This window comes from Scomber scombrus, chromosome 19, assembly GCF_963691925.1.
Source record: "Scomber scombrus chromosome 19, fScoSco1.1, whole genome shotgun sequence".
NCBI lineage: Eukaryota > Metazoa > Chordata > Actinopteri > Scombriformes > Scombridae > Scomber > Scomber scombrus.
The window spans coordinates 16,664,576-16,675,356 of record NC_084988.1 but is presented as its reverse complement, the minus strand read 5'-3'; the positions used below and the strand labels follow the sequence as shown (position 1 = coordinate 16,675,356).

Here is a 10,781-nt window from a genome sequence, read left to right as displayed (position 1 = left end):
ATGAAATAGCTGTTAACCAAGTAAAAATAACACTTTCGAGCGTTTTCAGCCCATGTTTGGTAACTATGGACGCAAACATTCCCGGATGTTGTAACTATGGAAATATGCATTTGTTACTATGGATACGGTACGGAATCGAGACAGCCCAGCTGATGCTTCAAATCAATGCAGCTAGCGGTTAGCTATAGCAGTTAGCACTGCTCGGCTCGTCAAATCATATTTTTGTGGTGTGCACAGTAACGTTGAATGTCTTCAGTGCAACTAAGATATTGTTGGTAAATGTTTATACTGTGAGAAAGCGACGGTGGAGGATTCGAGGCCGTGTTTCTGTGGTAGGTAATGCTAACCAGAAAGCCATTTGTTTTAATGTCAAGCTAGCGTTAGCAAGCTTTAAAAATGGGCTAATATTGATTATCTCAAAAGCTAGGTGGCTAACCTAACAATGAAAACAGGCTGTGCTGTACTGTGTTGGCTATTCTGTCATGTTCAATAACGTAAATGGTAAAGATAGCACAGTTATCACCAACATAATAGACCCGGTGTGTCTGTATGTGCATCCTTTTTTTCTTGTATCGGTATCAAACCTAGCAATCTTAGCGAATAGGGGAGTCGCAGGGAGTATGTATGTAGCCGCTCATACGGAACCATTCAGAACCAGAGAAAATGTGTATTATGCATGTGAGAGGAAACGTAGGGAGGAGTTTCTAATTAACGTTAGTTTACTAACTGCATCATCTCCTAATTGTTTTCTCAGTGCTGTCATTGTACCACTGTCCTACAATCACACCCATTTTCTCTGGCAGCTGTCCAGGCTCTGCAGACCACCTGCGCCAAGCAGGTATCAACCCCCTGGCAGCTAGGGGTGGCTTTTTCATCACCAAATATGAATATCTCTGTATTGAAATGATTGTGTGATCATTACAGGTTGAGTTGACTCTGCAGGGGAAGATGTGCAATGGAATGATAGAGTCAATATCAAAAGCCTGTTGGGCCCACACCTCAGCCACTAAACGGTGCTTCTTCTTGCTGCTGATGCTGACTGTACTGTCCACTGGGCAAGGGTCAGGTAAGAGGCAACATTTTTTGCACACATACTATATCAATCAATATATGTGGCTATTGTATTAACCTTTCTGTTCTTTGTTGAGGAAACATTGTCAAATGAGCTTTGTTAGGAAAAATAGTTTTGACTGGGACTGTAGACCAAACATGATTGTTGGGGAGTGCTGACAGTGAAAGAGTATTTACTAGACATTGTTTCTGATTCTACTTCACAGAGTAACTTAATTAACTGCCTGTAGGAGCTATTTATTAGTTTTAGTCTGGTTGTTGTTTTACTCATAATAATTAGTTATTTGATATTTGTTTAGTTAAATTGTTTGCTTGTTTAGCAAATTCCATTTTAATTAACTTTTATTATCGTCACTACATTGCGTAGGGACATTGATTTCATCATATGCCCGATTATCCCAGTAGATTTATCATTACTCACGTCAGCCATATGACGACTTATACAGTCATACAGAAGACACTGAAAGCAAAAGGTCAGTTGTTATGGTTTCTGTTTGAATAGGCAATCTGACAAGTTGTGCAATATCTTGAACTTTTGATTGTTATTCTGAATCAGCTATGATTCATGCATGCTTTGAAAAAGGGAGGAAAAAAGATAAACTATCTTTTTCCGTTTAAAAGCTACTGTAGCCAAAACAACTCAACCCTTTGACACAAAAATGTAATCAGACCAAATGTTGGTGTGGCTATTAGATTTAATAAATAGTGGTTTAAGATTTGTTTTACAGCTGAACCAGTATTCTGCAAAATATTGTTTGTTTACAGTTCCAGTGCTAAAGAAAAAATAGGGATGCAGGGATTGTATTAGTGCATATATTGATCTGATTAAGTGGATTGGATATTGGCCATAAGTTGGTCTGTCAACCTATCAGCACTTTGTTCTGTATTTGTTGTTCATAATTGTTAGTGTCTAGTGAGCATGCCAGTATAATTCAAATCATTTTCTCTGTAACATGAAATAGTTTTTTCTGGTGTAATGTGTTTATTATATTAAACCTGAGAAATGTAAAGTCAGTTTGCAAAGAAGTCAATCCAGCTATATAATCAAATCTTACCATTTCTCATTTATTCTCAAAGACTTTAATTACTGCTATCTATGTCGTCCCTATTTTAAGGTTGTTTAAGACCCTTCATGGTGCAGCATGGCTCAGCGAATCTGTCAGAGACCAACATGAGCTATTTCCCTGTGGGAACAGTACTGGAATACCACTGTGATCCTGGTTACCTGACAAACGGACCCAGCATCCTCACCTGCACGGCACTAGGACACTGGTCCTCTGAACCACCACACTGCATCCACAGTGACGGTAAAGACAAACCTCCTCATTTCTCCTCAGCCTTCAGACACACAGACTCTCTTGGCATCAAAAATCGAACATAATAGATTGTATTTACAGTAGAAATATTATAATTTTGATAGTTTGTTGTTGTTGTTGTTGTTGTTGTTGTTGTTTCATTTACATTTATTTCACTTCCATTTTTAATTTATGTTTTGAATACCTACAGTTTGTTTACTTTATCGATTTGGATTGAGCATAAACAAGCTCAACTGTTCCTGTAAATGTAGTCAGGAACATGTTTAATTTGAAGACACAAACTGAGTTTTACTCAAATCAACATCCAGAAACTGTAATAACAAAAACAGTCATAGTATGACTAATATGCCTTTCACATGGAAGCATAATAAATGGATAGAAACCAAGCAAGTTTTTACAACAGATACACAAAGACAACATAGTGACACCTTAGTGACTGAAGTTAGTGTTTTTATTGTTTTCCTTTCTTTACATGAACAGTATGCCAGCCTTCATATCAGCCAGAGAACGGGGGCTACACCTGCCACCCCTCCCCCTGCCGAAGACTTACTCATGGCACTGTGATTGAATATTTCTGTGATGAAGGCTATATCCTGAAGGGAGACTATAAATACCTTACCTGTCAGTATGGGGAGTGGGACAGCCTAATGCAGATCAGCTGCCTCATGGAGCAAGGTAAAGGTACCTGAGCTGAGCTGATATTTGAATCATTTAAATAAACTACTAAAATAAACATATATCAATAGAGTTATTAGATCATTCAGAATAACCACTAAAATAATCATAGATAAATAAAGCTCATAAATACAGTTGTATTGAATGAGTAACTCTGTCATCCTGAAAGGTATACTACACTCATACATAAGTAATCCATCCAAATCTTCACTTATGACCCACTAGAAGTGTTTGGCAGTGTATGTATCTGCAGACACTGCCATATGCCTGTATTTTCTTATTATTTTACTGAACACTATGAAATGAGCACTATAAGCACTTTTTTGTCTCAAACCAGGCTCAACATATGTGTTGCCTTAATACAAGTGATAACCTAAGCAGTTTCTTAGAATTTCTTCTTTCCTGGTCTTCCCAGGATGTGTGAGGCCATACATGGTCCAAAACAGCTGGGTAAACCTCACAGAAACCAACAGGGGCCTGTTCCCTGTGGGTACAGTACTGCAGTACAGCTGTGACCCTGGTTACCTGCCAGACGGACCCAGCATCCTCACCTGCACCACGCTGGGACGCTGGTCCTCTGAACCCCCTCGCTGCATACGTAGTGGCGGTAAGATATTCTGTCCACCTTTGTTTCCCCTAATCTGTAAAGTATTGTAGGTCATTAACCTAATTCAAACTCCTTCTCTCAGAAGTATACATATCGTTACTTTCAGTCATATTTTAATTATGCAGCACTTTAATTCTGTCATTTTTAGCCAATGCTGGTGTCTTATTAACTAAAAAAAAACATTAAAAAGTACTTTTAAAGCAGGGCAGGTACTTTATATGTTGTTTTCTTCCTCCATCAGCATGTCTACCCCTCTCTGAACCAGAAAATGGGGGCTACACCTGCCACCCATCCCCCTGTCGAATGTTTTCCCATGGCACTGTGATTGAATTCTTCTGTGATAAGGGCTTCGTTCTCAAGGGAGACTATAACTACCTGACCTGTCAGGATGGACAGTGGGACGGCCCCATGCAGATCAGTTGTGTGAGACAAGGTTGGTCAGTCCTCAAACTCAGATCTATCACGAGCCTAATTTGGTCTTAAACATCCAACAGTGAGTGAAATAATAGCCCAAAGAAGACATTTTAATTATTTAATATTTAAACTTTTTTTAAAAATCTGGGTTAAATGTTATTATGCCTCTTTACACTGTAAAGCAGTTTAAAAACATAAGTCCTTTATTAACAAATCTTATATTTATTCTTACAGACCTGTAATTACAGCTATTTACTGTATTTCTGAATGTTCCTTTTTTAAGGTTGTATGAGACCCTTCATGGAGCAGCATGTCTTAACTAATTTGACGGAGACCAAAAACAACTCATTCCCCGTGGGCACAGTACTGGAGTACCACTGTGACCCTGGTTACCTGCCAGATGGACCCAGCATCCTCACCTGCACAGCACTGGGACACTGGTCCTCTGAACCTCCTCGCTGCATACGCAGTGACGGTAAAGACAAACCTCCTCAATCTCCTTTGTACAAGTTTTTACAGCACATGCACGAAAAAAAAAGTCCAATATTGTGTGTAGGAGATGTGTTCATGCCAGATGGAAGGGAGAACATAGTGACACAGCACTGAAGTTGATTTTTTTATTGTTTTCCTTTCTTTCCATGAACAGTATGCCAGCCTCCATATCAGCCAGAGAACGGGGGCTACACCTGCCACCCCTCCCCCTGCCAAAGACTTACTCATGGCACTGTGATTGAATATTTCTGTGATGAAGGCTATATCCTGAAGGGAGACTATAAATACCTTACCTGTCAGTATGGGGAGTGGGACAGCCTAATGCAGACCAGCTGCCTCATGGAGCAAGGTAAAGGTACCTGAGCTGATATTTGAACCATTTAAATAAACTATAAACATAAACATAGATGAATAGATTTCAGAAGTTCAGTATAGATAACCATGTCGACTGTTTATCTGTCTTATAGACAGCAATCCCACTTTACCACTGGGGATGCCCGCCTTGTCCATAGTGTCATCCACGGCTAGTTCAGTGGCCCTCATCCTGCTCCTGGTGGTGCTATTTGTACTTCTGCAGCCAAAACTCAAGTCTTTCCATCGGTGAGTGTGCCTTTTTTCCCTAAAAACATATATTTATAATTAAAACCAGTCTACTATCTGGAATGTACATTGAGGAAACTGGTCTTTAAACTAAACTTCTAAAAATCTTCCGGCCTTCCACACGCAGACGTGATCAGGGGGTGACCGGACAGCCTGTGTCAATCATGGTGGAAGGAGTCCAGGTTACTCTGCCCTCGTATGAGGAGGCTGTTTGTGGTAATGATGTCTCAGCTTCAGCTCTCAGCTCTGAGTCTCGTGTCCAAATAGTGCTGTCTGAGGGTCAGCACGCCACCGCGGAGGCTGGCCCCTCTCGGCCTTCTTCCCTTAAACCGCAGCATTCAGAAATGGCTGTGGTCCACCCTGTGCCACAGTCTTCATCCTCGTCATCACCCGCACCCTCATCCTCTGCCTGGGCTCTGGAGCATGCAGGCGCTGCTGCTCCTCCATCGTCACAAAGAAGGCCGTCTGCAGGCAGCGACCAACACAGCCTGACTCTGATGGACTCAGAGATGGACTACTCTGATGGTAAAGTCTTCTTCACACACATTTCATAAATTTCTTGTTTAATGTCCCCACTTTAATATAATGCTCACTTTTGTCTTTTTTCTGCAGATATGCCATTATTGAAGGAGGCCTGAAACATGCTGCAGCTTTTGAACTTACCCGAGACAACTAGCGCTGCTGCTGACCTTTACTGGTGAGGGATGCCTCTTGAGAGTTTGTCAACACAGCTGTCAACACACACAAGCCCAACTAAAGAGGCACCGAGTGAAGCTGTGGGTCGCTCTGAGTAAATCCTCTGACCATCCCAAAGGAGCATGGAGAGGGGATTCACATGTAAATACATGCTTACATTTTTTATAGGAATTCCTACACTCTGTATGTATGTCTAATGTCCTAAGATCCGTTTGAAAATGCAGAACAAAAAGAGAAAGGAACAGACACTTCTGAAGGAGTGTGTCATAAAGATTGCTGAAAAAATGACTGATGTCCTTCAGTCGAACCGGCAAAGCTGCAAACTTATTTTGGGGGCTAATAATCAAACCAGTGTCTTGTTTGCTGTTACTTTTTTTACGCACATGTCACATCATGTAAAACACACATTGGCAAAAATGCATGAAGGCCAGGTAAGCTAGATTGTTCTTACAACACCATCTTTTAAGAATTTTGCCATTATGAATTTAATCATTATTTAAGACATAATTAATCATGACTCCTGTCGTTCCACATGTAACTGTACAGAATAAGGCTGCTCGTTCACTCTTCTGAGTGAAGGAAACCGTTTGAAGTGACTTTATTGTTTCAGGCCTGCATTCAACACATTTCATCCCTTCAAAGAGCTGTATCTCCAAATGTATTTTCTTCATACTTGTATTTTTGCCCCCCAATGGCCTTAGCTTTCCACTTCTATGCACAGGTAATCTACACTATGTAAAATAAGGAGTTTTAAAAATGAATGTCAGTTAAACGCCTCCACTGCTTAGCAATTATATGTGTGGCTTTGTCAGACACATCACCCATACACCGGAAAATATTATCCTCTTAATTTATTCAGGCTGTTTGGAAATTCCTGTTTTATGTCTAAATGAGAAACTGAAATGCGTATTGAATTAACTTGTTGTCCAGAAAGCTGTTGATCAGCCACGGCTTCTTTTGATGCTTCCATAGCTCTTGGAAACTTTACAAAGTGGGTCTTTTCACTTTTTCGCTTCAGTTTAAAGTCTACTGCAGGCACTTTGTATGTGACACTGTAAAAGTTGTTGGGAAGATTCAACAAAAAAAATGTAAATGTACAGCTTGGTGTAATGTCAGTGTTCACTTTGTTTGACTGTCCATTGAATTTATGTTTGGACTGCAGAACGGATTTCATTTTTGTTTTGTTTTTTGTGAAGATGGTATTTTAATATATGTAAAAAGTTTTAAGTTAAGTTTACTCTGTACATATTTATTTTGATTAAATATTATTTGAGGTGTGCAAATTGTTTTTATCCTTTTTTTTCATCAGTGATTCTCTATGTCTTTGCAGACAGTGCAGAATATTACCGTCTGAGTCTGACCTTTCTTCAAGGTTTGACATATTTTTAATGAAAGTAATTTATAATACACGGCACATTTCTACAGTCTAAAGGAGCAAATGACACATCAGTTTACAATTACAATTTAAGAAAATATTTCATTCTCATCACTCAAATGTGCTAAATTGGCCCCTGAGACATAAATTGCTTTTTTCAGACTTTTCCCTGATCAGCTGATGAATGTGAAAAGTGTTAAATTCTGTACAATGAAGCTCAAATATTCAAGAGAATGAACAACAAACATTTTTGAGTGGAGGACTTTAAGGTAGTTTAAATACAAAAATATGAATATAAAAAGTCATTTTTTATCATTCCTACTTCAACATGCATTACCCATAGTTTACATTCTATAGGCTTGAATAAGTAAACAATAATTTGTGTATTTATTGTTGCTTCAGGAATCAGTATCACAGGTCTTTGTTTCCCTCTCCAGCAGCAGGTTGTGGTCTGTGACACTGTCACACAGTCATGAAGTTTTTTTCTGCCTGCAAGCTTCTTCTCTGATGCTAAGGTTGTCTCACATCCTCTGGAACACCAACATTGTATTTTCTTGTTTCTGTGTAAGAGAAGGGTGAGATTAGACATCTGCTTTGTTTCATTCAATACACTCATACAATGTGCTCCACCTTCTTGTCCCAGCCTCACTCTACAAAAACACACATAAACAGGCAGCTGTGACATTTACCCTCAGCTTGTGGTTTGAATGTTTGGTAACATCTGAAGCACAGGGCCAGAAGAAGGGCCTCAGTACACTGGAATGTTATGTATAACAGAGGGAAGAGAAACATGGGTCCGATGACATGCGGAGGAAAGGCCACTTTTAAGATGGCGACACACAGCTGGACGTTTTGACACCCTGTTTCCATGGCGATGGTCCTGCTGCATCTAAAAAGAGATCATCAGTTTCAATTTTAATACAATTTGCAATAACAGATTTCAGTCCAGGTTTCACTGGTTTATCTGAAACTTCTCCATTTCTTTTAACATCTTCAATCTTGTTTACATGCATATAATCATTTACCATTTAGAGAGGTCATTAAAAATCTTAATTATAGCCCTTGTGAGAACTGACCTTTTTCATAGTCATTAAAAGCATGTTTTGAGTATGTAGAGTGCAGTAAAGAAAATTAATAACTGCAAAAAGTCTACTAAAAAATACTTTTGAGTGTACTGTTGAGGCACACCACTGGTTCCCAACCAGAGAGTCGAGACATCCCTGACAAGATGAACCTCAGCAGTCACAAGAGGATTAAAGGATCAAGGGGGAAAAAATGTAATAGACAAAATTATTGCTCAAATCCATAAATTAAAAATCCCCCTGTTGTTCAAACTGTTTACAACATATGTCCACAGTGTTTATGAGTGTTCACTGCATCCCAGTTCTGTTATTGCCTAATTTTAAGGCATCATAGACCAAATAGGCTGTGAACCAGTGATATGCTCAATTCTCTGACAAAAACAAAAAGGAACTGGAGCTAATTAGTCACAGTTGCAAACATTTTACTTTCTGCAGGTGAATAAGCAGCAGCTATCCTAAGTTTAATTTTGAGTGTGTATGTCTGTGCATGTATTGCATCCTTTACTGATAGTCGAGAACTATAAAATACACTTTTTACACTGTGAGAGCAGTGCACTATAAGTATATACTACATACATTATGCAATCAGTATGTAGTATTGAATTGAGACAGATTTGTTTAAATACAACTTCATAGGTATATGTAGGGTGTATTGACTTACTGTCCACTGAGTCTGCATATGATGGATAGGATATATCCCAGCATAAAACCAATCAGTGGCAAGAACATTGACACAGCCAGAACATCAGGCATGAGGATCATCCACAGTACGTCTTTGACGACAACAGCAGACAGGGCAAAAACAATGATGCTAGATATGATCAGGATGCTGACACCAGCCTGTCAAGAAGAAGAAAACGTATAATAAGAGCCAATTTAACCTTCCCAATGTTACTTAATTCTGAGTATCAAAGTTGGAGTAATGTTTAGTGAAGCAAACATGAAGGGAAAATCACTGAGCCCCCTCTTCTCATTTCCAACATCATCTGGAAGCAGTATGTGCTTTTAGCTTACATTTAAGGACATGGCTTCCTGTTACTCATACTTCTTTGCTTATTTGGACCACAAATTGCACCCGTGCCATGTGATGAATAATGCTGAGAAAAACAATTCTGTATCCAGTAAACCTTTTTCAAATATGACGTTTTAATGTGTCACAGGTGAAGCAAAGGTATTAATAATCAAATTAGTGATTCACTTTCAGGGTCTTGATGTTGTACATGCTGACTCACTGCCATACTCATGTCATATTGTCAGTAAAGCTGTACTTTTCCGATCAGAATCCAACATGCCTTATCTAAACCAGATCAGTTGTTCATGTGATGACTGTGTTTGTGTGAGGTGCTCTCACTTTCAAGATGAATGGTGTGTAGTTTGGTTTGTAGTGATTAATGGCAATGCCGATGGCGCAAGGCACCAGGGTATATACGAGAACAGTGATGATGCCGACGTATGGTACAGCGTTCTCCAGACCGGTGAAGCCTTGGCAGAAGATATAAAGCAGCAAAGGCATCAGACCCAGAGCTGCAATACTGGAGCAAGTGGTCATTACGATGCTGGGAGGGTATCAGGGAGAAAAGAAACAGTATTAGACATTTGTGTTTGAAATATAAAGGTCTCAAATGGTATTTGCATGTCAGAGTAAACGAAGACCGTGGCTGCCATATTTGCTGTTCGTAAAACTGACAGCAAAACAAAGCAAGGGCCTAGTTTCCGAGAAATGTTTATCGACTAGACAACAAGGGATGTTTACCTGAGGTTCATGTCACCCTTTATAGCCAGGGAAAAAATGTTTGATAAACTTCCTCCTGGGCAGCAGCCACAGATGAGCACAGTCACAGACTTGATAGGATCCATCTGCAGGCTTTTGGCTAGACCGAAAGCAGTCAGGGGCATGATGCCGAACTGGGCCAGTATCGCAATGGCTACTCCTTTTGGCTTAAGGAAATGGGTCCTAATTTTAGAAATCTCCATCTTGCATCCAAGAGATATCATGGTGATGGAGAGGATGACCATGGAGATAATGTTGATGGCCATGTTTAAGTGGGTGGATATTTTAGGGAAATCCATGCTTCCATTGCCAGAAAAATGTCCTTCATTGTAGATGTAAGTTATTCCCTTGTAGACCTCTGTCACATTCATCGTGGCACCTGTCCCAATATGGTGTGTTTATTGTGTTGTAGCTCTCACCTGTCACACAAAGCAAATTAAATGCATTAACATCAGAGGAATCACAGTTTTAGATTCTTCATTTGTTTTAATTTTGTACACATTTCATTTCCACAAATGGCTTTGTTATCTTTCAGAATAGGATTTGGTGGCTTGAGCATCACATAGCGCTCTGCAGATATCCTACAGACAGTAAAAACCAACATAAACATTTAATTGGGTTGAGATCTGGTGACTTTGAAGGCCATAGCATATGATTCACATTATTTTCATACTCATCAAAC

The 10,781-nt window shown here is 39.5% G+C and overlaps 2 protein-coding genes across 2 annotated transcripts; one reads left to right on the top strand and one right to left on the bottom strand.

Annotated features, from left to right (window-relative positions):
• The first annotated feature begins 948 nt into the window (after positions 1-948).
• On the top strand, positions 949-7,063 carry LOC134001042 (sushi domain-containing protein 4-like). The gene is made up of 10 exons (XM_062440575.1): positions 949-1,066; positions 2,187-2,378; positions 2,868-3,062; positions 3,478-3,669; positions 3,911-4,102; positions 4,367-4,558; positions 4,730-4,924; positions 5,043-5,175; positions 5,303-5,700; positions 5,788-7,063. The coding sequence occupies exons 1-10, from the start codon at positions 949-951 to the stop codon at positions 5,811-5,813; spliced, it is 1,833 nt and encodes a 610-aa protein (XP_062296559.1). The 3' UTR covers positions 5,814-7,063.
• A 693-nt stretch (positions 7,064-7,756) lies between these two features.
• On the bottom strand, positions 7,757-10,470 carry LOC134000435 (hepatic sodium/bile acid cotransporter-like). Its single transcript, XM_062439776.1, has 5 exons — positions 10,082-10,470; positions 9,680-9,884; positions 8,990-9,168; positions 7,936-8,135; positions 7,757-7,806 (listed from the first exon to the last, which is right to left on the bottom strand). The coding sequence occupies exons 1-5, from the start codon at positions 10,468-10,470 to the stop codon at positions 7,757-7,759; spliced, it is 1,023 nt and encodes a 340-aa protein (XP_062295760.1).
• Positions 10,471-10,781: the final 311 nt, after the last annotated feature.

Bases quoted from the DNA above. Each gene is read 5' to 3' on its own strand.
- LOC134001042 (XM_062440575.1), top strand. From the start codon at position 949: ATGTGCAATGGAATGATAGAGTCAATATCAAAAGCCTGTTGGGCCCAC. The intron at 1,067-2,186 runs GTAAGAGGCAAC...CCCTATTTTAAG, and splicing joins GTCCACTGGGCAAGGGTCAG to GTTGTTTAAGACCCTTCATG. The intron at 2,379-2,867 runs GTAAAGACAAAC...TTACATGAACAG, and splicing joins ACACTGCATCCACAGTGACG to TATGCCAGCCTTCATATCAG.
- LOC134000435 (XM_062439776.1), bottom strand. From the start codon at position 10,470: ATGAATGTGACAGAGGTCTACAAGGGAATAACTTACATCTACAATGAA. The intron at 8,136-8,989 runs GTAAGTCAATAC...ATCTCTTTTTAG, and splicing joins ATATGCAGACTCAGTGGACA to ATGCAGCAGGACCATCGCCA. The intron at 7,807-7,935 runs GTAAATGTCACA...TCTCTTACACAG, and splicing joins ATTCAAACCACAAGCTGAGG to AAACAAGAAAATACAATGTT.